The 26,242-nt window shown below is 36.0% G+C and overlaps 1 protein-coding gene across 5 annotated transcripts in view; it reads left to right on the forward strand.

Annotated features, from left to right (window-relative positions):
- The window catches only part of WDR33 (WD repeat domain 33), a 72,870-nt gene that overhangs the window by 13,208 nt on the left and 33,420 nt on the right, over positions 1-26,242 (forward strand). For 3 of the 5 annotated variants that reach the window (XR_012630034.1, XM_074877830.1, XM_074877828.1), the window contains exons 2-7: positions 5,438-5,662; positions 7,540-7,608; positions 8,049-8,153; positions 8,776-8,871; positions 9,339-9,490; positions 11,257-11,354. Coding sequence is in view for 4 of the 5 variants with exons in the window: in XM_074877830.1 (XP_074733931.1) it covers positions 5,459-5,662; positions 7,540-7,608; positions 8,049-8,153; positions 8,776-8,871; positions 9,339-9,490; positions 11,257-11,354 (724 nt within the window). In the remaining variant the exon portion in view is untranslated. Of the gene's footprint in view, positions 1-5,437; positions 5,663-7,539; positions 7,609-8,048; positions 8,154-8,775; positions 8,872-9,338; positions 9,491-11,256; positions 11,355-11,704; positions 26,174-26,242 lie in introns of those variants that run through there. The other 2 variants (XM_074877827.1, XM_074877829.1) reach the window with 2 other exon arrangements.

Genomic DNA, 26,242 nt, shown 5'->3' on the forward strand with positions numbered 1-26,242 from the left:
TACTCTGTAAAAGAGGGAAAGAAATAATGTTAAATTGTATTTGGTCTGATTTTTTTTTTTCAGAACAGGTGTGTTTATTCATGTGTGCTTACAGATTTCTTAATATACAAAAAAAATATATTTTTTTTCAGAGATTACTATTTATACCAGCATTTTTGAATTTAGAGAAATGTTACTAAAAGGAAATTAAGTGGTATCTATACCTTGTAGATGTAAAGGTACTTGTTTAATCAAAGAAGGATGGCGTTTGCTACTGATGTACTGAACAATAAACTTGTTGTGCTAACTTTGTATTGTGGTGTTCTTATACTTCTGCCTCAGAAAGCTCATGTGGTTCTTCTCTAATTGTGGTTTTTTCAGTGAATGTCCTGAACCGTGTTTGGACTGCTATGTGCTATTGCAATGCAAGTAATTGCTATTAATTTTCACTTTTTCTGTTACACTGCAAAAATGCGTGCTTTAAAGCCTACATGTTTGTGGTTTAACTGCCTAGTATACATTTAAGGAAGCAGTATACAGATACACTCAGGAAATTTTTAGCACTTGCTTGCCTTTACTGCTTTAGGCATTTCAGGGGAATGTCTTTTAAGCTGCAGCATGTTCTGTTGTAGTGGGCAGCATAGGGTTTGCAAAGTAACTGGCTGCTTGCGCTCCCCAGGAGAATAGCCTTCTGTTCTACCATTTAGAAACATGCTTTTCTTTTGACATATTCAGGTTATTACTCACTGTACTGCATCCAAGTTGTTTTCACTTCTAGTGAAAAATAACTTAAATAGACAAGCATATTTTAGTTACCAGTTACTGTACTTCATTAATGATCATCTTTTGGATAAACAATATAATTTTTTTTTCTTTTAGTATTGAACTATCTGTAAGAAGTGATGGATTTAATATAAGCCATGACTTTCTCCAAGCTCTTCCTGATTAATCAGTGTAGAAGAATACTTTGGTGTTTTTATTTTGGTTTAAGTAGTCTAATTTGTTTGATGTAGTCAAGTTACGTGTGAATTGCTTTGGTTGCATGATTTCAGGCAGCAAAGTCCAAATCTGTGAATTTTCAAAATTTACTGAGAGATTCATTTTTATATTCAAGAAACAGCCATACCCAAATAAGATATTAAAGTAACCATGTTATTAAATGAAATGCCCGTGTTACCTTCGTAGCCTTATTTGAGTACATGAACCAAGTGGTAACCATTTTCTCTAATGGGCTAATATTGTATGTGACTTCACTCTTGTTCTAAAAAGCAAACAAACTCCACAAATCCATCTGTCTTGTGATACTGTGCTGCCCTGGGTATAAGGTCATCCTCAGTTGTTTTTTTTTTAATTTTTAACTCTGTTATAGCCATGTCCTTCTGATTACTCAATAGCATTAGTAAACCTGCCATCCTTATAAAAGGCTTGCTCTGTTCCAAGTGTATTTGACAGTTAAGGAACAGTGATGGACATCTTGGGTGCTATCACAAGCTCCTTGAGTTCTGTCCTGCAGTTACTTCTGCCCAATTCTTTCTCAATTAAACGCTTTTAAATTTGTCTTTTTTTTTAAACCAGTGTCTATTTCTCAGGTTTCTTGTTCACTCTTGATTGACCTTGCTCCTCAGTGTTTTTGCTTCTATAGTTACTCCTACTCTTAGTGTGTTTCTTCTACCTTGTCTTTGGGGTTTTTTATCCACCTGTTCCTAATCCTGCCTTCAGTTTCATGTCAGGTGTGCCTTCATTTATTCCTCAATTTTATTGCATTTTCCAGGTTTTCTTTTGTCATTTTAGCTGAAAAGTAGGCCCAGTTACTTACCTTCCAGTGTTTCTGGATGGCCCTATCTTTACTCAGTTAATTCATTATATATTCTCTGTATATCCCCAAATACACTTAGCCCCAAATGTGTGAAAGCTAGTCAGCTTTGAAGGAATATTTGTGGGGACAGAAAGAGGGAAACTGACTGATGGCTCTGAAAAGTCATGTTTCTGTTGCAAACTATAAGGATGTGTGAAAGAATGGCATACAAAAATTCAATTTACAGTTCAAATTGTGATAAAGTATAATGCGCTAGAAAAGAATAGAATTAATTGGTAATGTTACTGTCCAGAAACAAAATAAGAGCTGCCCTATGCTTGATGTTGGAAAAAATCTTGCTGTTGCTTCTAATCCTGTGTTAAGGGAAAAAATGGAGTCTTCCATTTAAACCCTTGTTGGTGGACTCGAAAATAAAACCAAATTTTGGTACCTTGCTTAAAATAGGAAATTGGATGCTACTACTCTGGATTACACATTGTCCTCTAATATTTGTTTGCATGTTTCTATCTAAAGGAGAGCCTGTTGAGGCATTGGTTTGTCCCAACAAGAGACAAAATAAAATACTGATAACTTACATCTTAAATGGGTATATTTGTCTGACTTGAGTAGAGGTGTTTGGAAAGAAATGCTCCAGTTTCTTCTAATAACCGATTCTGTACCAGAAAGCCCTTCACTTCTAAAGCTCCTTTGTTTGGAAACTTCACTCAGTGTGTGTATGCACACATCTATATGCATGTGCACATACTCTTTGTATATATCTAGTCATATATATATGACATAAGCAAACATGACTTGGGCATAAGGATATGTGGATAAAAGCATGATATTTGAGGCATTAGAAGAAAATTATCATGAGCAGCTGGGTAAACAAGAATTTTTTTGCAGAGTTTGTGTCTGCAGGTAGGAGGCTTTTTGTGATAGAGACAGTGATCTCAGAAGTTGGAGAAAGAGGTTAGAACGAACAGAAACATAAACCCTTCATTTTCCTAATGCTGTGTCATCTCCCTTGTGGTGTTGTAGTTGTGATGTCACATAGTGTCTTGTCATAATCATGAACTTGGATGAAGAGGTGTAATTAACATGTTTAGGACTCTGGTCACCTTTTAAACAGTAGTTCTTGCTGATGTTGATTGCGTGTTAAGTGAATCTTGTGCTAATCTAAGCCAGACACTGCTTTTGATAGATTTAGGTATGTCCAATCTAAATGGATCCATATCATAGCTAATGCTTTCCTTATGTTAGTAATTGAATAATTTTCTTCATGAGATTTAGCTATCTGAAAGATGAGAATAAATTAATTGTTGCTTTGGAGTGTTTATCTAAAAAGGCTTTTTTATGTAATGTTTTTCTTGCAAATATATCTGATCAAAGTGTTTTTGAAGCTCCAGCATGAATCTTTGCATTCTTGATCTTGGTTCTTGACATTTATTTTTGCATTGCCTATAAGGGAGTACAAATGTGTAGCTTTGAAAAAAGCACTGTTTGGTACAGGAGTGTGTATCTTTAGACTCGGGAGAGATTAGTACTGGAAATTTTCTCTATTTTTTTTTTCCTGAGTAATGAATAAGCTTTAAAACTACACTTAAAAGACTTTATTAATGGACTTGTATGTTTAATGCCAGCTTGCTTTGCTTGTTTGAAGAAGCTGCTTTCTCTTTTTTGATATAAAAGCACTACTATCCTTTTAATTTCACCTTTGAGATTTAACACCTGAAATTTTCGGTACAACAGTTAACTACCTTCTGACGAGTTGTAAGAGAATCTGAGAGAGTGTTAGGGGTACTTGACATACTTCCTGCATGAGAAAGTCTGATACTTTTTTTTTTGTTTGTTTCAGGCCAGCTTAATGTTGTAGTAATTGTGTTGTTACAGTGGTGTTACGGATGTGGCAGAATTTGGAGGCAGACATTGTGTCTTATTAGACGACGTGGTATTGGGCAGCTTTCAGGCAAATGAGCCTTTCGGCCACAAGATGAAGGTTTATTTATTTGAAAGATGGTGTCTCTTTCCAGTTACACAATTTGGTCTAATAAAAGATGCTACTTCTGCCAAAGATCTTAAATTTCTGTACTTCATTTAAGGAAACATGCTGGTTTAGTTTGGACTTGTTTGTCTTGAATGGAGAAGAGTTGCAGTGGCTGTAGTTGTTTTTCCCCCTTGTACATTAGTTGTTTGTGTCGCTAACAGCCAGGTGTCATAGATGGCTTGTTTGATGGCTGGCCTGACACACTTTCAGCAGGCAGTGGGAAGGAGTGTGTGATTTCTCGGTTTGCAAAGCCTGTGAAGGTTAATCCCTGCCCTGTGCCAGCAAACTGTCTGATATTTAAAGGGCAACCTGCTCCTTGTAGTTATAAGAACCTCTTAAAAAGAATCAAGCTATGCACTACTTTTAAACTTTCTGTGTCCAGCATTTCATTTCTATCTTAGCTTTATTTTGCTGTTCAAAAAATGGAAACATTTTTCAATTATTTGGACCCAAAAAAGCGAGATAAAATTTTAAGACTGGCAGTTGAAACAACTTTCCAACTCTTTCAGATTGAGGCTATGAGTATTTTGACTAAATAGGAAAGTACGTTAATGAATTTATATACAGATTATTTCAACTTGTTAAAAAAGATCTACCCATTTTATTTCCATTCTTTTTATTAAATGCACTTTGACTCTGTAAACACTTTAGCCTTCATGGAAAGGAGGGTTTCTCATACTTTGTGCATTCCCTTGATGACAGTGCCAGTTTGTTTTGGTTTAAAATTTTTTTCAAACTACAAGTTCAGGATTGGGGGGAGTACGAGTTGAAAATTAAGCTTGAGTTTACCCTGGTTCAGAGTGTGTCACTGCTTAGTCTGAAGTTAGTATATACTTTAAAGACAGTGTATTTTGTACTTTTCATCTGTGAAGAGGTTGCTATGATCTCATCATTCAAGGGTTTTACAGACTGAAAAACTAGATTTTTAGACTCATTTCCCTCTGTTAGAAAAAAATCTGAATATTGAATTTTTTTTCTCCTGCCCCTCACATTTTCTTAATGTTCCCAATGGGTCTTGGTGGGGGGAAGTGTTATTCAGTTACATTTATCAAATATTGATAAATATGTAATTAATTTATTTTGTGATAATGGAATTGAAAGTATGCCTACAGGTATTATGTGATCTGTGGTGTATTTACTATAAATTATGTAAAGGGAATGTAATTCTATTTTTCAGGTCCTAGACTAAGGTTTTGAGGCAGTCCTTTTAAAACTTTTTTTCTTGTTAGTAGTTAAATTCATTTGTAAATAATGTTGTGTTTTCTGTTGTTGACTGAATCTGAAATATCTTCTGTTGAGGGGTCTTACCATTTCTTGCTGAGGACATTCTTTTCCTGCACAGTTCCGGTGTAGGGATGATAATGCAAACTTTATAGTGATCTGCTTCAATATTCCTCTTGATAGAGAATCAAGTACTTAACTACTTTAATGCCAGTGTTATGTGGCACAGGGGAAGAATAATAATTTTTTGAAGGAACCTGCAAATATTTCTTCCCCATAAACAGTTCTTTATGAAGTTGTTGTTCATCTTTGTAAACTTCAGTTAGTGGTGATACTAATGCCAGATTTTTGTCATCATTATGTAGCAATAGTAACCTAGTGTTTCACTTTTTCAGTCTTTCAGAAACAAGATAGCCATGGCCACAGAAATTGGCTCCCCGCCCCGATTTTTCCATATGCCGAGGTTCCAGCACCAGGCGCCTCGGCAGTTGTTCTACAAAAGACCTGATTTTGCACAGCAGCAAGCAATGCAACAGCTTACTTTTGATGGAAAACGGATGAGAAAAGCTGTGAACAGAAAGACCATAGACTACAATCCCTCTGTAATTAAATATCTGGAGGTTAGTTAATTTTCTGGTTTTCTTTGAAAAACTCTTTTTCCTTCCTGAAATTTGTGATCGTGCTTTTCAGTGTCCATAGAGGAGTCTGGAATACAGGGAGATCTACTGCTGCACTTTCAAACTAAATGACAAATGCTTGTAAATTTGGTATAGTATGAATACAAAGGGGTTTGATCCTTGGTAATAAAACTACATGCATACACAGCTGATTTTGTAGTTTGTGTAAACACTAATTTTTATTCTGTCTTGGAATTCCAACTTGGAGTGCAGTTGAGTGTTTTGTGTGATCTGACTTTTCAAAGAACATAAAAACTCGTAAATAATTGTTCTTATTTTTGTTTTGAAATAGAAATTTCTCAAAATGTGAAATAAACCATTACCCCTTCTCCTCCAAAACCAGTGCACTATAAAAATGTTTTCTCATCATTCTACTATATAGCACTGCAATTTGCACTGTGGTCCCTGAAAGTCCCTTTCTGATACATGTTAATATGTTAATAGATACAGAACAGCTTAAATGAAGTTTTGTTGAAGAAATGTTTCTGTAAAAATGCCTATTTAGCTTTCCTGATAGGGTGGTATTAATTTCTTAGGAAATACAACTGTATGATCAAGATTTACAGTACAGGTACTGGGTATTAGCTCAGAAGAAATAGAATCAAATCTGTAAATACAGTAATTGTTGGTATCTCAACAGAAACATTGCAAAAACATCATGAAATTAATTTGATCTGCTGTGGCCAGTGCATGATTGTAGCTTGTAGGGGTCAACAGTTGGAAAGTTTTCTGAATAATAAATTTAAATTATCTTCTAAGATCTCTTTAAACACTGAACATTTAAAACATATTCTTATATTTTAGGAATGCTCCAAAAAAGATTCTATTAGTAGTGGACTAGTTCTAAAAAAGTAATTTTAGTAGTTTGGGACCTTTTTTATTGTGTCAGAAACAAGCACCCTCAAACTTCTGTTTATGAAAACAAAACAAAAAAATCAGATCTGTGTGTTTTGGATGCTTACACAAAATAAGGATATACCAGAATTCCATTTCAGTCCCAGCTTCAATACTACTGATTTAAGTTGATGTGGTTCTATAAAAAATGAGATAAGTGATTTATCTGTAATTTGCTCTTGGCTTAAGAAATTCTAGCAAGCTGTAGTAGTGTATGCTGGAGATGTTTTACCCAGAATTTTAGCTTATGTTTCTACTATGTACACAGCTTCAAACCAGTAAAGTCTACAGCACGAAGCTGAAATAATTTCATTCTTAATTCATGTCAAGTGTTTTTGAAATGGTTGTGTTTGACAGCTCACAAAGTTTAACTAATTGAAGGCATTTTTATCCCTTGGTCTTCTAAGTTTTATCCATTTGAATGCATTGTTATCTTTATGCTTCAGCTGCAGAAGCTTCCTTTTTAGCTCATGTCACTGTGTGGGATTTCATGTAGAGTTCATCAGCATAGCTCCTAATGGTGTAAATGCTTATCCTGAACATAAAGCTTTTGAAATGATTGAACGTGCTTCTTGTAGAGTACCTATTAGCCTGGGCAGCAAAGTACCAATCATCTTTGTTAGTGATGTGGCTTATTACATAGGACTACTCCTTTCATATTGTTAGAACGCAATTTTAAATGAGCTGCTTTAGCCTGATGAAATTAAGACTTCAAACATTATTGAATCTTTTGCTTATGCTGTACAAATTCTGCAAGTTTCCTGAGACCAAAGTCTTTTAACTGAGTTTGTTCTAAAATCCTTGGAGTGCTTTGGAATTTCCCTAACAGGCTGTCAATGTGTTCCTTATTTTCTCACGTTTAACAATGAAGTATAGTGGTGGTATGAACCAGGAATGAATAAAGAGAGTTGTTTTCTTCTTTCCAGAATAGAGTATGGCAGAGAGACCAGCGAGATATGCGAGCAATCCAGCCTGATGCAGGATATTATAATGACGTAAGTAAAATCTTTCTATTCCCTGATGTTCTGTGGATAAAATTTATCCAGAAAATCAGAAGGATTCTGCCTGTCAGCTGAGGTTATCTTTTTGTCCACAAGAGGCCTTAAAGATATGAATGGTATCTTCACTCTACATTATCTTGTTCTGTTGGAATCCATGTCCACCAAGAGAACCTGAAGTTGGATAGGCTTTTAATTTTTGGACATAAGAACTCATAATGCACTGAGCTTGCAAAGCTGCTCTTGAAGATGCTGTTCTGGATGTTTGAATTGGTAAATCATGCAGACTTTTTGATCGCTTTGGCTGACTGACTTGTGATAATATTCCTGCAAATGAAAAACTCTCTTTTCCAGAAATGGGTGTTCAGAATGTATGCTTTTCTTGCAGTTTCTGGTTAGAAATGTCATTACTAAATCTTCTGTTTCTTCTTTCATAGTTGGTCCCTCCTATAGGAATGCTGAACAACCCTATGAATGCTGTAACAACAAAATTCGTTCGGACATCTACTAATAAAGTAAAATGCCCAGTGTTTGTTGTCAGGGTGAGTATAGTGTTCAATTTCCTTAGTTGTATTGTCTTAATTTTTAAATTAGAGTGATATTCCTAACTGAAGAAAGAAACAAGATAACAGTTAAAGCATTTCCTGATAAAGCTAGCATGTGGAATGTGTGGACTACTATGTCTAGTCTTTCTGTGAAGGGTTTTAGGAAATTAAATGGTAAGGTCTAAGTACAAAATAATTGTTACTCTTTTTTTCATTTTTCTTCGTTTGGGGGAACTAATATATCTTGACTCGCAGGAAAAAAAGCAATTTGGTCTCTGTGCTGTTTGACTCTTAGAGCATCTTTTAACAACTTTTCACGATGTCAGCAGTATTATTTAATATGGATATTGTGTGCTAGAAATGTATTGGTGCCAATAAGATGTTTCTGACTAGATTTTTTTCCCTTGCTTTTACACTGGGCTTTGTTCTGTTGTTACAAAAGCCAAAAGCCCTCTGGCACAGTTCTGCATTTTTGTCTATCTTGTATCCTCTAGAAAGTCTTTTAGTAAATCCTAGTTCTGCAGACTTCCCTGGAAGAAGCTTATGATTTATTTGGAGGATTGTGAAGAAATATTTGAATGTTATATTTGCACAGTTTAGTTAAATTTTTCTTTTGCAGTGGACTCCTGAGGGGAGACGCTTGGTCACTGGTGCATCTAGTGGAGAGTTCACTTTATGGAATGGACTGACTTTCAATTTTGAGACAATATTGCAGGTAAATTCATCTGTCAAAATTTCTGTATATTTTCTTGAGGTCTCGGAGCATGTTTTGGGAACACCTCTTCACCCTGCTCATCATGGGTCTAAGTGTGGTAATGGGACCCTTAAAGGTGTTTTATTTTTCTGTTCTGCTCTGACCATGTGTCAGACTGTGGCTATAGGCAGTTCATTTAAAGCTTCTCATTCCATCTCCATATGCTATACTAACTGTTCTCAAGAACATACTGAGTATTTGTAATAATAAACACTTTTGAAACAAAATGCAAATACTCTTTATTATTTAGAAGACCATTGTATACAGAGTAAGGGAATTTTTTTCCATGTTAACATCTTGAATCTAATTAGATCATCATTGTTTTAATTTCTTTGTTGCAGCTGTTAAGTAGGAACTTTATTAAGTTTTTGTGTGGGTCAGATAGTATTTGAACATGTTTGCTAGAAGTTTTGTTTCTGAATTTACAGGCTCACGACAGCCCTGTAAGGGCTATGACTTGGTCACACAATGATATGTGGATGCTGACAGCAGACCACGGGGGATATGTGAAATACTGGCAGTCCAACATGAACAACGTCAAGATGTTCCAGGCACATAAGGAGGCGATTAGAGAGGCCAGGTTTATACACAATATACCATTTTCTGTAGTACCTATTGCCATGATTAGACTGTTCTCTAAGTGTATTCTGGGTGCAGAAATGCATGGGTTCTGTCAGATTCTGGGAAACTTCCTGCACCACATAAACACAATATTTTCTTTTGTTTCCACATTCTCACCGTTTTGCTGGCACCTTTCTGAATTAGTATTGTCCCAGTATCCGCCTCTGCAATATGTTAGAGATGTATTTGTCTGCCGCATTTTGCACTGGTATTCTTTTCATTTTTATATGGTGACGATGTGTATCAGTTATTCCTTTTTATACGCACTGTGTAAGACAACAATTTCATTCCAAATAAAGAATTCAGTCTTTAATAATCTAACTGAATAAAATATAAAGCCTTCAGAAATAAAACACCTGCATAGTTCTCACAAAATAATAAAACGCTAAATAAAGTGAAGAACTGCTTGGCTTGGTGAAGCCAAGACTTCCAGTAATACTAAATACCCACGCAGACTGCCACATACAGAAGTCTAATGTTAATACTGAATGGGTTCTTCAAGCCTGAAACTGTAAGCAAGCCATTGAAAAGAAGACTGTAGGATATTCTCTTGGTTCAGTGTTGATGCCTCAGTTGTGCAAATGTCTATTTATATAAAAAAATGGAATCTAAAGTGATACTACCAGTAAGATGTAAATGAAGGATGTTTCTAAAGCCAAACCTGCACATAATCTTTAGTAAGATATGGAAATGTTTTTAAAGTAAGCCTGAAGAGAAGCTGCAGATCCAAAGTGAAGCTAAAGCAGTGTTTCTTCGGGTTCAGGTGCTGGCCCTTGGTGATAAAGGTTCACTGCCACAAAACCACTTTCCACTAAAGTCACCATTTTTCTTTGGTAGGGTGCAGCATTTTCAGCCAGAGTTTGGTTATGAGAAGTGCTTACATTGGATTCAGTTACTGTCTGACTATCATGACTATACACTGAATTTCTCTACTATTTTAAGCCCTTTCCTGATCATAAAGATCTAGGATTTCACGAGGGCTCCCTCATGGTATTTCACTGCACCAGAAAGGAAGTGAGTGCCTGTCAGTTGCTGGAGATGCTCTGGCCCTAATCACATGGCTAAATAACTCCTTGCTTTTCCAGTGACTTCCATCAAGTGATATTGACTGCTCAATCTGAAAGCTGCTTCTGTGTCTGTAGGATTCTTTTCATGGTGTTGATGGGGTGTAATAAGAGGGATTTTTTCCAAATTACTTTTACAATAAGTGGTACACTTGTTTTGTATACAATTTTTTCAACAGTTAATCCAAGTAGCATTTTCCTGTGACCAGCTTTCCCTTATTTTTGCTTCTCTGCTGCAAAGCACCTGTGGCTGAAGAGGAGTTTTTTCCTAGGAACTGTTCTCCCGTGCTTCTACACAGTGTCACTTTCTTATGGTATTACCAAACATGAAAATGTAGGGTGACAGTTACCAAATCATACTGATGTTGCTTCTCATCCTGCAGAGAAGGCGCTACCGTGTGCAGTCATAGGTAGGAAGGTGCTAAGAATAAATTCCGGATTTTTTCCTCATTTGACAGGGGACTGCTATGCAATAGTAATCCTATGCTAAATTCATGTCTTGTGATGAAGTGTCATTTGGCAGGCACTGTATTCAGTCCCCATGTTCAAATGCATCCTTCAGTGTATAACACATTACAGTATAATTTTGCCCTGTCTGAGAAGCATAGATAATCTGTTAAATGCTGACTTCTTTCCCCTGCTGTGTGTCTTCATGTAACAGTTTCTCACCCACGGATAATAAATTTGCTACATGCTCTGACGACGGCACTGTTAGAATCTGGGACTTTCTACGTTGCCATGAGGAGAGAATTCTTCGAGGTATGTGTACCAAAAGTACTGATTGGGGTATTTCAAGAGGGGGAAAAACCTTTTTTAACTAGGTGTTCACAATACAGAAGTATCAGCTTGTCTACATTTTTGTATTACCTCCCTGTCTTAAATCCTCCAAACAAGTTTTTGTTTGGCTGCTGCTATAGGTGCTTTATAATATTCGAATAGGCTGCAGTTCACAATGGCATTACTCTGTTTACTGTCCACTTAAGCTCAAAACAGTGGAGGTGGAAGTGAGGACGTTTTTCCTACTGCTAATGTTGGTAGAAGCTGTTTCTGGATCAGGAATACATTTATCTTTCTCCAAAGCTTAATCTTTGTGACCACTTTTACTTCAGAACACACATCTTCATGCAGAGGATTCCATTCTTTTCATGGGAGTGCCTTCCATTGATTTCTTCAGAGGCAAGGTAGTTACTTTTTCTCAGTCCTTAAGAGGAGAGCATCTAGATAGAGGAAACAACTAAATTTTGACCACATCATGCGTAGCACATGCAAATAATTCTAGCTTTGGTTCAGTAGTTTTCTGTCCAACATCTGCATATGCTAACTTCTGGTGCCTTTCCACTGGCCTTGTTGAGCTTTCTCCTTCGCTTGCTGCAGTGTTATTGAGCAATAACAATAGCTTCTGACAACTATTCCTTTCTTGCACAAGATGTCAAAGATACATCATTTAATAGGAGACTATATTAAAGACTGCCATGAGATTGGGGGTTGTAGGCATGCAGATAAACTGCAAAGAAGAAGGTATGCAATAAAAACGTGGGATTTCAGTGCTTTCCTAAGCTAAGGATTTTTCTTTTTTAAAATCATGCTTCCAACTTGGACTGGCATTACGTGTTTTATGAAGTAGTTCTCCCTGTTTCTCTTGACTCTTAAGCTCTCTTATTTTACTAACGCATTACATTTAAACACCACTACTTTGAAAAGACATTGGGCTCCAGCATTTTTGCAACGATGATATTCTAACAGAATTTGTGCATAGACATTATGGTAGATGTGTTCTTTGCAGGAGCTGCCAAGCAAATTTCTAGGCTATATCATTTACACCTGTTATTCTGGAAGGACCCAGATTTGGGACTGTTTTGCTTGATGCTTTACAAAAGAAATCATTCTGCACTAAACACATTCTATACCCTCCTCCAGGTTTGTACTAACTACTTATTTAAACTGTGTAGAGGAAATAAGGATTGTCTTCGTGCAGAGTTGTCAAGGTTATAAAAATCCCTCCAACTCTTCTACATTCTTTCAATGTTCTGCATAAAGTAGGAGTAAAACACTTAATTTAGACCACAGAGAACAGAACTTGCATTACATTTCCTGCTGTTACCTTGTGTACTTGAACATTGTGACTATATCTCAAATAGAATTATGCTTTAATTTATTGTAGTTATACATCTCAGTATACAATTTTTGGTTTGCAGAATAGCTCTGTAAAGAATATTTTTGCTTCTACTTATATGATGTACCCACAATACACTTGGAAATATTTTGAAAACTTGTGTCTCTGGATAAAATAGGACATGGCAGATTATTCCTTGTTTCTGTTGTCAGATAGGCAAAAAAACCCACCAACAAACCCCCCCCCCAACCCCCCCCCAAAAACAAACACACCACCAAAAATTCCCCCCCTGCCCCCAAACCAGAAATAATACCCAAAACCCTGAGTGTTGGGGGTAGGAGAATGTTTCTGCAAAACATGCAAGTTTGATATGGTTTTGGTCCCTAGCACTATTGTTAAATATGATCAGAAGACACATTTGAAAGAGCTGTATGGGTAATACTTAGGTAGCTTTCCTGGTGGAAAATACAAGCTTTCATTTTGTTATTTGGAGTTTAGAGCTTATGGCTTTAGTAAACCGATCTTCAGCTTTTTGCTTCTCTACATGCATTCTGCTTTTACATATTTAGGAGTGTGACCTGTAATACTTCGCTTAGTATAGCCTTCAAAATACCTTCAAAACTCATGCCATTACAGTTAGTGATCTGTAAATTAAAATTATTGTGGCACTTCATCAAAAATATATTTCATTATGTAGAAGAAGTGTTTAGATCAAATACCATGCTAAGGAATAATTTTTATTTCCTACTTTCACAAACCATGCTTAAGCTATTCTGGTTAATACTGGTGCTGTGAAGTTGAAGGGACTCTACACTCTAGTCTTAAATCCAAAGCTTTTCTTAGTGTGTTAAGGTATTCTTTAGGTTATCACACTGAATTTTTATAAAGTCAAATTAAACTCTCCTTTTACAGCCAGGTGTGTTCATAAAAATGATTATCACTCACAGGGATACAATATCAATATGTCATTATCCCTACTGATTTTTCAGTAATAAATAGCATATTTTTAAAAACAGACTTGAGGACTTTAATGCTAAGGAATGTTTTTAAAGCAGTTCTATAAAGAACATTAAAGGTACTGGGATAAGCTTTGCTGATATAGAAAGGACAATTCAGTGGACTTGTTACAGATGCCTTTGCACTGGAATGCACTAATGCTTATTTCTATTATTTGATGAAACGGTTCTCTTTACCTAAAACTGGTCTGAAGGAACAGTTCTAGTCCTGCCTTCAAAGAGGATTGGAAAAAACAAACTGAAAGTGGTACATTACATGGGACAACTTCCTAAGGTTTTGCTGGAGTTCTTTCAGCTGTCTACAGTAGACGACACAATTTTTTCAGCAGTTAAAACCATGAATACATGGGCTGTGTAAGAAACACTTATTAACTGTGTCCAGCTTCCTTCTAGTTTGTCAAAACGAAAATAAACAAGACACCCTGTTTTGCTTTTCATACATAATGCCAGTAGTTCTGGATTTTTTTTCTTTAATATGGCTGAGTCCCTTTGCTGCCCAGCTTTTCACAGATTTATGTTGCTTTGCTGCTATGTCTGCCATCATGGCTTTCCACAGCATAGTAGGTGGAGTTTAGGTGTTTTGTTAGAAGTATGTGCAAATTTATCAGTCTCCTTTTTAATACTGCAAAGAAATAAATAGTATTTAAATTTTCCATTTCTTGGGGAACCATCTTTAAGTAATTAATCTTCAAATGAAATATCTTGGAAGAACTTGAAGGTGAGGGAAATGGCATTGTCATAATCACTTATCTGCTTGCTTTCCCTCAGCCGGAATACTGTCTGTCTTGAAGTAAAGGTGCTGTCCTCTGAATTCTGCACTGGTAGTTTCTGGCCTATGTTAATCGCTGTAATGTTACCATCTTGATGGTGGTAACAAGTACAGTTTGGTGTACTTGCTAAAATACACTGGTAGGAATACAACTGATGTTAAAAATGTTTTTGTTAAAATAACAAGACATGGAAAACGGTCTGTAGTATAGCAATATGCTGTTTTCATGTCAATAATCTTTACTCTTAAAGGCATTTCCAATAATGGCATTTATATCAAAACACTATCAGGTCTTTAGTCTAAACAGTTGCAGTGAAGTTGCAGGACTCATGTAAACAAACCCCATTTCTGTAAGAAAGCACACTGATGGCTTTTAATAATGCTAATTACATCTAGGGGAAAAATGTATGCAGTAAAAGCTTGATGTCCCTTTATTTCTATTGAGAAATTAATGTTATCTGTGATTTGACTGGTGACTGTGAATCTCTGAGTATTGGGTCTGTGCTAATGTGTCCCTGAGAACATTTTGGGTAGATCATTATGAAACACATGATTCCTTCATTATTCCCAGCATGAAATCATGGGTTAGGGGGCTACAAACACGTTTCAGTATTGTCAATTCCACTGTCCTTCCTTCTTCCTTTCACAGTCACACACAAAATCCAGTAGAAATGTGTGCTTGGGAGGACTGTAAGGTTTTCATTCTGAAATCTAGATGAGCTGTTTGTTCCCAGGATTTCAAAGGTTGCCTGGCTTAAGTAGGTCTTTTGGGGAGGGTGACTTTACTCAACTCTCTGAAGGACAGTAATCCAGGATTTGGTAAGATATTTTATAGATAAGTTTTTCTACTTTCTGGCTGTAAAATAGAGCAATACACTAAATTATCTTCTAGCCAACAAGGTAGATTTGCAAAAGATTTTTCTTATCCTAACTTGAACAGTTAAAACCAATCATGATTCCTTTACATTCTGTCTGGATTTAATATTTGCAGTTTATAACAATATAATTTCTTACTAATACAGATTTACTCATTATGAGAATTTTTTTGCTTTCTTTAACATTGTTCTGCCTGGAATTTCCTGTTCCTGCATAACACCAGTGCAAAAACTCATCACCTACAAAATAACATGTATGTATGTACATGCATGCAGAAGTCACAGCAATCACAGTAAACTTACTTTTCATCTGCTCACAAGTTCTGGAAAAGTGTCTCCACAGTTAATCATCCTGAAATAACGGGAGAACTTTTTTTTTCTTCCTGCCTTCCTTCTTCTCCATTTCTGGATCTTCATTAGCAAAAAAAAAATACCATGAAGTGTCTTTAGTTATTTAAATTTATTGTATGGTTTGTGTACGCTGCACTTTCTGCCTGAAAGTGAAGCATCTCTTCAAAGTTTTTGATACCCGGTTTCTCAGTCAAATAGCAAATCCTGTACTTAAATTTAGAGAAGATGTGTTCAGCAGTTAAAAGGAACCTGAGAACCAGAACTACATCTTCAGTTTGATCCTTCACTTTTAAACATACTTAGTAGCTAGCTCTTAGCCTTCAAAGCAGGTAGCTTCTAAAACTGTTACCTTTTCCTGGAATGGAATTGAACTCTATATTGGATAATTTAAAAGAAAAAAAAAAATCCTAATGTTGCTGTTTTTGGTTTTCTTCCCTTTATGTGAGGTTTTTCTTTTGTTTTCTTTGACTCAGTAGGGAGAGAAAACCCAGCAAATTCAAGCAATGCATGTATGTTCATACAGTGTTTCTTGTAAGGAGACGTAGTGTTTAAACCTTCAGTTTTTCATGGGGGCTTGCTGCTTTGTACTGTTAGAATTTCAGGTATATCTGATATGTCTTTTAGTCTACTGATGCATCCCTACACGAATGGATATTAGAAGTATGTTTCCTCAGAACAGAAGCCTGAGGTGAGATGAGACCTGACTGATATTGGCACAAACCATATCTAGAGAAGGAACGTCCTTGAATTTTTGAACTTAAAAAAGGCAACCTGTTTTGAACTGTTAGTACTGAATCAGTCAAATCTTCTCTGTTGGTGGGTTTTCCTATGCCACCTTATGTTGCAGGTCTCTGATCTTCATTAATCTTCATTGCCAAAGCAAAGTTTGGAATGGGAAAGAGGGATAAGTTGTAGCGAAATCTTTTGAGGTACAGTTGCGCTCTAAATGGTTGAGCATCAAACTTTCCATGTGTTTTAGATACAAGAAACGTTAGGGAACTCTCTGGGATGTTAACATCGAATCTGTGAGGGTTTTTTTTTCTTCACAAACAGTTCAGATCACTTGCACTATCAGTTATGCAGGAGCTCTTTTGTTCTGCTGTATGTGCTGCGCCAGCCCTGATGCTGCTGCTTTGGGGTTGCATGTGCATGCATGGAGGACTCTTTACACAGCCTCATACACCTTTTTCATCTCATTAGGAAACCTCTCTGTTGCCTTTGTGATAATAAGAGTTAGAAATATATATACATTGTATACAGTTTCCATCTTCATATATGGAAGTTATGCAAAATATATTTTCCTAACATCTTTCTCTACACTTTTTCCAAAGTAACACCAAGGACTTGGAGTGTGATATACACACCTTCCTAAGCTCATAAATAACCTCAGTCATTGGTGCTTGTTCGGGTGGTGGGTATAACCTACATTAGATGTGAAGAATCCAATCTCTTGCTTGAAGCTACTAAAAGATGTTCAGGTGTCATCTAGCAACTCAGTTTTATTCCTGAATATGACGTTCAGGGCCAAGAATCTTGGTTTTCTCTGTATAGCAAACTTTATTAGAGGTAGACTTTGTTAAAATATCCAATTCTACTTGTGTTAAATATAGAAATCTGTCTGGGAGTTGAGAAACTTCCTGCTGTGTTGACTTATATCAGGTTCCTATTTGTGAAGTATTCTGGATTGGACAAAATTTTATTTGATCAACTATACTTGAGGTCCTTGGTTTCTGTGATTAAAAGGTGATGATTAGGAGGTAGCTTCGTGATGCCTTTGCTCTGCTCCCTAAAACCATGCCAGAAGAATTAGAGGGTATTGAAGACTGCTCTTGGAGCTGGTTGCATCTGATAGCCTGAAAGCATTTGGTTTATATTGCAGTTCAGCTCTGAGTAGCGTTAAAGTACAGCATACTAAGTCTTAGAGTTCTGTTTCTCATCTAGAGTCCAGTGTTTTAAAAATCCTGAAAAGTTAATAACAAAGAATACATAGAATTCTCAAAGAATGGATAAAAGAGACCGTGAGAGATGAGCCACAACACCATGCTATAAAAAAAGTTATACCGGACACTTCTGTCAAGGCTTTTCATGAGACAAGAATGAAGAGGCACTGTGCAAGAATGAGATTATTTCAGATCCAATTTTTAAATCACTTTTCCTTCCTAAAAATTGTTCTGCAGCTGAAAGTTATATAATCCCTCACATTGAGTCCAAGGGCAAATTTTACACTAAAAAGGCTAATATATGCAGTAAATCTATTTTGTTAAGCTTGGGGAATATTGAGAAATGCCAGTGTTTCACAGGACAGCAAGCTCTTAGTGCTGCCGAAATACATGATACTTCTTCAAGAAGTTTTATGATTGCACCATTAGGATTTCTTGCATCTGCTTCTTTTTGTGTGTTTTGACAGTTGCAAGGAGTAGATAAATACTGAACTAGGTGAAACCTTTTTTACAGTTTGTTAGTATAAATACTTCAGTGGTGAGAACTTTCATCTGTTGTGACTACATACAGAAGTAAACATAATATGGCACAATGCTTTGCATAGTGGTCAGGATTCACCTACGGTGAGACCCATTGATGCAGCAGTGAGCTTTGTCCTCAAGCCCTGCTCATTGTTGAGAAAGAAAAATACTATTTTAAGTGGATTATGTTGATACTAATAAAAAAAATCCTGAACTACAGAGGCATTTAAATACTGATGCAAAGATGATACCAGTACAGGTGTAATTGTTGAAAAGGATGCAGGGTGTTTGCATTAAGGATAGTGGCTTCCTGGTATCTGCTCACCAATATTTGTCATATCAAAGATTCTCAATGGAAACAAAATCATCTGGAGTTAGTCTTATGCAAGTTATGTTAGTAACTCCTCTGATAAAATCTTACATGGATAAGTACTCAGAATTGGGCACTTTATTTATATTTTTATGGAATCTTTTGCCTGACATACCATTTTCTACTAGAGTGTAACTATAGAAATATGCTATTTCAGAATAAATGGCAGGAGTCTTCAAAAAACACAAACCACAATTCCCTGGTGAAAATAATCCGTGTCAGTTCTCAGTCCTTAGAAACTTTCCTTGCAGGCTTCTTGACTCTGCTTTTCCTTTGTGTCTTTTTTTTTTTCTTTTCATATCCTGTAGTTACTGTACTAAAAGCTTTTGTGCATCTAGGTAAGCATAGACTTTGCAAAGCATTTGATTTATTCTTTTGCCTCCTTTCAATTCTGCATACTCAAATTATTAGTTCTATTATAGTATGTTAGCTCTGAGTGATATTCTGGCTTTAGTAGTGAGACAGTTTGCATCAAGTTTTATCATATGAATAACGTTGCAGTTTTCATACTTAAGATTACAAGTTCATGTGGACAGCTGGGCCCTGAGAGATGGAGAGAGAGCCTGCAAATATTGTCCCTAAAATTCAGTGTCTTTTTTTTCTTCTCCCATACCTGCCTGGCCTTACATTCTCATGAGAAAGCTAGTCCCGCTCATCACACATTGTATTTGTAGGAGGACACAGAGTCAAAAGAGAAACTGGGGAATGTGCTGAAATGGGATTGTATAGCAGACCAGGAGAAAGGGATAAATAAAAATCCTGAAAAAAAATGGAGGAAAGGTGGCTGGAAATGAAGATAGCAGATGAGAGGAAAGTGTGGAGGCTGTGTCAGTATGAAAAAACTTAATAAAACAACAGCTGGTGTTAGGATTGAGAAAAGATAGTGGCAGTGTGAGCAAGGAGATTAGAATGGTGGTGGAAACTAACAGGAGTTATGCTCCTGGCATTGTGGGGATGAATCAGGGCAAACTCAGTTGCTGGAGCAGCCAGAGAAGAGGCTGGGTTTTTATGGCTGAATGACACTCAGACACAAGCAGACAGTATATAATCTTCCAAATGTGTGTGTCTATATATTGTGTGTGTGGAAATGTGTAATAATAATACTCCCGTACATACACAGATTTTTTCCCCTAATCTCTCTTAAATTTTATGTTCTATGTCATGACTCTTAGAGACTCAATGAGTTTGAGAAGAGTTAGGAACAGATTCTGTACTCATTCAGAAGATGAGTATAGAGTGCTATTTTAGTGAGCGAATGATGCCGTCATTCCTACTGTAACTAGGAGAAAGCTGTCTCTACCGGTCGATTAAAACTCCTTATGTTTTTTAATAGTCCCTAAGAAGCAATGTGGATCTTCCCCCCCACACCAAGTTTTGTCAATTTAACAGCTCGAAAACTGAAATATCTAGTAGTTGCTCTTCAGACCCAAGGCTAGCTCTGGATTGCTTCTGTTGAGAATATAATCAAGGCACGTATGTGCTGCATGCTTCCGCAAAAAGAGGTTAGTTAGATTAAGCATGCACATGTAATCCCACATGTAATCAAGATTTCTTTTCAAAGTACAGTGCCAGAACTTTCCAAGTGACTGATACTCATTTCACAGTGAAAATACAAACCGCCATTTAATTTTGCTGCTCACAGATAAAGGCTTTTTGTTGAAAATAAAACACTTTTCAAGGGAAGACTTTTTGATTCTTACTGTTGAAAGTATATGTGTGTGTTGCAGGGAGAATAACTGTCTTGGCAGTTTTATAAATCCTATTTTATAGAGGAAAGGATTTTTACACTTTTTTTAAATTAAGAAATGATTGGGCTGTTAAGTGTCTTAGCTTCAAAGAAGCACAGCTATAAGCATCAGAAGTACAGCTATATAGGAGAAAACTACCACTTTTCAAAGTATTTTTATCTTATAAAAAGTTTCACAGACTAAGTTTAACATTTCTTCCATCCCAGACAGTTTGGATTACTATTTGTAATTATTATCTCAGTGGAAGCATCTGATATTTCTAGTTCTTCAAGACACTGTTTGGATACATCGCACAATCTGTCAAGTTCTGGCTTGTGTTGAACAATTTAAAGCATGGGTTACGTGTCTTTTCTAAAAATGCAGTATTAATATTTGTCATACTGTGTATAAATTTCTTTTGCTCCAGTAAAGATATATAAGTAGGTAGACCTATTCCAGATATAACTACAGCCACATAAAGAAGTGGTTGTATCACTTCAGTATAATTTTCTGGTGTAGACAAGGCAAGGACTGCAAGTATCTTGCATATATTGTCTTTGAAGACAGAAAATTATCTTTTAACTGGTTTTGACCCTTCACAGAAATGGTGTGTGGACCTTTGCTCCCCAAAGTAAGCTTTTAAAGGGAACTTATCATGGCTATTTAAATATGAGCCTGACCTGAGAAGCTGAAAGTTGACTGTAACAGGACTGGAATACATGCTTCTACCAAGCCTCCGAGATATGAGAGGGTAGACTTAAAATTTCCATTCAGAAAAGCTGAAGAATATGTTCCCTTGGCTGCTTAAAATGGGGTAAAACAGTATCTTTTAGTAAAAAGCAAACCCAGCTTTCCAGTGTGTGCTGGCAGATGCACCTTTTCTACTGTATGTGCAATAGCTTTTTTCTTTGCTTTTTTACTTAGAATGATGGAGCATGAAAATATTTTAAATGTTACATTAAAATCTCACTTTTGAAACTTCTGTCATTTTATAAAACCTTCCTCTAGAAAGTGTCATAACACCTGATAAATTACTAGATTAACTGTAGTTATTCTAGCCCTCAAACAAGAAGTAGGATGTATCGATGAAAGAATATAGCTCAGGACCCACTCTATTATTAGTAGTACATATTAGGGAAAATCAAGTCTAAATATTTATACAATACTTTTACATTTGAACTTCTCTTTAGAGCTGTTGTCTTTCTCTCTTTCCAAGATGATCCTATTCTGCTTTATTTTTGTGTGAAGATTTAAGGAAGGAGTAGCTCTGATAAGTATTTGCCATCCTCAGATTGAGAATTTGCATAGTAAGACTTTAACATTCTTCCTTGCTTAACACAAGGCCTAATGCTCCTTGAGAACTATGTTTCATCAAAGCTGGAGGTTCTTCATGGCTTTATAAATAATCAGTACACATAAGGATTAAAAAAAATCTGAGATCTTCTTTCAGTTCAATGAAGAGCTGATTTCCCACCCCCCCAACTTTCCATGGGAGAAACTTGTCCTGAGATGGAGCATAGAGTTTCAGAGGAAAGTAAAATTCTCCTTTGAAAGGGGAATTTTCATGATTCTTTTGTATCTCGATATACATAGCACAAATTGATGTATAAATGGTATTTACAGGTAAGTAATTTCCCACTTAAGTACTACTGGGAATCCCCAGAAGTTTGAGTTCAAACTCATTTGATGTTCCAGGTATGTTGCCATTAGAAAAATAAGTATTATGATAAAGTTAAAAGCTCTAAAAAAGAAAATTTTAGTTTAGCTCCTTCTCTAGTCCAGTGGAAAACACATTGAAAATGCCATTTTTACTGGGAGATGGAGGGTATCATTTTCAGGTTGGTTTTTTTTTTAAGCTCTTCTCTTACTAGTGTGGTAGAAGAGTGTGAGAGTTCTGCTTAATTTTAGATATTGTGCAGTCTCTGTCCTTGGAGATTTTCAAAATAAAAATGGATAAACCCATGAGCAGCCTGATCTGATGTAATAGCTTTGAGCAGGAGGTTGAACAAGAGACCTCTGAGGTTCCTTCCAACCCGACTTATCCTGTGATCTTACAATACTGAATTTCCCTGTTTTGCCAAAGGGGAAACAAAGGAACAAAAAGTCCTAGTGATGTAATTTTTAGTTACCTTCAACTGTACACCAGCATGTATGACATAAGGAACTGACCTTCAAAAGACTGTATCAAAAATTCTTGGGTTTTTTTAGTTTGTTTTTCTTCCAGCTTTTAACATGCTTGAGAAAATGCACACTATGTATTTGGATGGGAAAGCTTTGTTAATGTTTAGTGGAAGTCTTTCCAGAGATGATAAATGTTTGGTCATTCCATAGTGTTCCACAAGCAATGAAAATTTGTTGTAAATGAGATGGAAGATGCGATAGCATGCTGTCAGCATCTCCTAAGCTCCTTCTGATTATGTAGTAACAGGTAGAAAGACTATCTCTCTATATTGGTGTACGTATATATGCAATTGTTATATATGCATATATAATTTCAGTCAGTCTCTATAAGTATAAAGCTATTATGGTACCCAGTGACACATTTTATGGATACAATATTAGTTTGCTGCATTCTTGATAGTTTCAAAATTATGCAGTCCTGAAATAGATGGTGCAGGTAGTGTTGTAAAGCTCTAAAGCACATGCATAATTAAAATAGATTGAAAATGTTTGCTAAAAAAGAAAAAAGTAATTTAGGTAGCTGCTTTATGCCTTAAACTGAAGCAGCCTAGGTTTGTCCATCTGTTTTGTCATTACTGTTCTTGGAGGTGCATTTCTCTAGACTATGTTTGTAAATCCTCCAGAGGAGCCATAAGTAGACCTGGTTTAGCAAACATCAACCTCTATGTCTAGATGAAATGGGTATTAAGAGATTTTTTTTTTTCCCCAAGCAAAAGCTGGTCTACATAGTGTACTCATGCCCACACCTATCCCAGGTCTTGACTAACGTTTATGTCTAAACCCAAATTATTTAATTTTCAAGTTTAAGCATATTAACAGAAGACTGCACAATATTAAATACAATTTTGAGACTGCAGTTATCTTAAAAAATATATATTTGAATTTGTCTTGTCTTGAAATAAGCTACTTTTCAAGCACTTGACGAGTCCAAGACAGATTCTGGTGTTTTTACTACAGATGAGTTTAGAAAGGAATAACAACACATTTCGAAATGTGTAGACATAATTCCTCCTTCTGAATTGTAATTAATCAGTAGTAAGAACAGTTGCACATGCAAAATGCTACCTGGACAGCTATCAAGTATACTTGTATATAGCATAGTTAAAAGATCTAAAAATTGTTAGCAAGATGTCTCAATTTTCTAAAGTTTGACTAGGTCTGCAGCTTGATACGGTGCAGTGTGTTACTGCTTGCTGTTTGTGCCTGATCAAGAAGAATCCTGCCTCTTCTTTACATCTGCCTTCTGCTCTTTCTTATCCATGCATAATTTGTAGGCAGAAATAATGTTTTTAATTAGATCAGCTGATATAGTTAGAAAAAAGGGTTGGGTTTTGTTGGTTTCGTTTGTTTTTTTAAAAAAAGCCACACCAACCTGTCTTAAGGACACAAACTTGCTTATTTTAGGTCACCTGATATAGCTGGATAATAAGATGCCTTTTTCCTACAGATCTTGCTTTATGCTCCTAAAGCCTTCAAGAGCAATTACTTTTTTGTTTCCCTAGCAGGAACTCCACCTACTTAAAATGCATTTATAAGGTGTTCTCTATTTGGCGATACATATATTCTCAAAATCAGTTTGACTAGTTTGCTGAATCTAGTGATTAGGAATATTAATAATGTTGACAAATATGGCTATCTGTGGATCACCCTTCTCCTTTTGGAAGTCCCTGTTCTGCAGAGACTTAGAAGTAGGCGTATGGTATTAAGACGAGGAATGTAAAAAGCTAAATTCACTCAGACAATTATTTTATTATAATAAATTGATTTATACTCTGCAGTTGTATTCTGGAGATCTTTGGGCAAAGGTAGGTTCTCTTTCACACTATTCCCAGCTTATCAGGAATATCCTTTGCTTCCAAAGGAATGGAGAAAAAAATTATCGTTCCAATCACCTGCATAAGCGTGTTAGACTTGTCATTACTGTAGTATGTATTGGAGTTGCTGACAATTTCAAACAGGGCTTTTATAAAAATGAATTAGAAATTTTAATGCTAGTATTAAACTTTAGAATTTCTGTGTTCACATTACGAAACGAACGCTGGAGGCTTTAAATAGCAGGTGCAATCCTGCCAGCCATTTTTGTAGTGATGTAACTACTGCTTCCTGTCTGAGAAAAACATCCTGCTTGTTCAAAGGCTTCTTCACATGCTGCGTGCTTCTCTCCCACTTTGCCATTTTCTTTTCCCTGCGTCATGGAATTCTTCAAGGAATATACACTCTCCCTCCCTAAGAGCACTTACTATGTATGTTTTGGTCTACAGTTTTTCACCATGAGGATGTCTGTTCCTAGTAAGTCTGGATGCAAATACTGGCAATTAAGTCTGTGTTTTGCACAATGATTGAAGTTGCATTAGTTTCTGCAGAACTCTGTCTTATCAGGTGTCATTGCTGCAATATATGTAGCAAACCATAGCACTTTACTGAAACTCAAAGAAAGTTCAAAATAATGGTGTTTTATTCCACAGAAATTATTTACTAGGAATACCCAACGTTACTTTTACCCCATCGTACAATATTTTATTGACCAAAGTAATAACTTTTATCCAATAGAATGTTGGTATGTGAATATTTCTTTTAACTTCTTTGCAAGATGTCAAAATGCAAGTAAGGAATAGGCATGAGACAAGTTTTTCCTGAAAAATACTTAGAAGCAGCAATTATCGCAAGTATCTAACAAATACAGTTTAGAAGTGGCATTTGAAAATGAACAATTTGAGGAATTTTAACTAGAACTTAATTTGACTTTTACTTTGAAGTGCTGTATTAAAAATCTTAGAAATTAATGTTGAATTTACTAGATTTGAAGAATATCAGAATATTGTTCCTGACATGTCTATTCTTTGTCATCCTTGCACAGAAAAGAGGACTCAAGCTTAGGAGTGAAAAGCGAATTAATTTTTCAGTTTATTACAGCCCATGGCTCTTTGATGCCAGTTACTGTGAACTGGACATCTGCATGGTAGCAACCAGTAACCCTGCCGATTTAGGTAACATGTTCTACTGACAAGATGTTGTGTGATAACTCTAGTTCCAATCAGTCTGAATAAATTATCTGGTAGTGAAAAGCGGTAAATTGCACTAATCTAGAAAATGTATCCCTCACAAAAAGAAGCTTCTCTTCCTTCATGCAGTAGCAGAAAAGACTTCATGAATCTGTATGATAGATAGATAAATCAGGCTTTTACAAAAGTTTTAGTAGTTTTTAAATAAAAGTTTGCTTGTTTGTACATGATAGTGGGAATAGCGGTTTTGCTGCTGATTTTGCCATAGAATGTATCTGTCATGCATACTGCATCTCACTGTAGATGTCATGTAAAACCCCTAGTGTTTTCTTTTCTGTGAAAGATGCATCGATACAAAGGTACAGCCAGCCTCATTGATGTGCTGTCTTGAGGAGATTAGGGTACTGCTGATGGAGTACAAATTACAAATGATTAATGCCCAGTCTTCAATAGATGAAGAATCTGTTATTCTTAAAGCCAGGTGTTTCTCAGCCTGCTGTACCTTTTTCTCCAATGTAGTGCTTTTGTCACAGTTGATCACGTTCATGATACATTGACGCCTGTAAAACTGCATCTTCTAGCAGCAGATAATTCACAAGGGAGTTATGTATTCCAAAAATAGAGACTAGTCTAATGAAGGTGTATTCTGTGTACTAAAGCAATAACTGTATTTTAACTTGCACTGCAAATAAACTGTTGACATGGGATTGTACCTGTTAAAGCTTCCTTTTTTTTGTTAATTTTTAAGGTTAAAAAATGCACTTTGCTCTCCAATACAGGG

The sequence above is a fragment of the Strix uralensis genome, chromosome 9 (assembly GCF_047716275.1).
Source record: "Strix uralensis isolate ZFMK-TIS-50842 chromosome 9, bStrUra1, whole genome shotgun sequence".
Lineage (NCBI taxonomy): Eukaryota > Metazoa > Chordata > Aves > Strigiformes > Strigidae > Strix > Strix uralensis.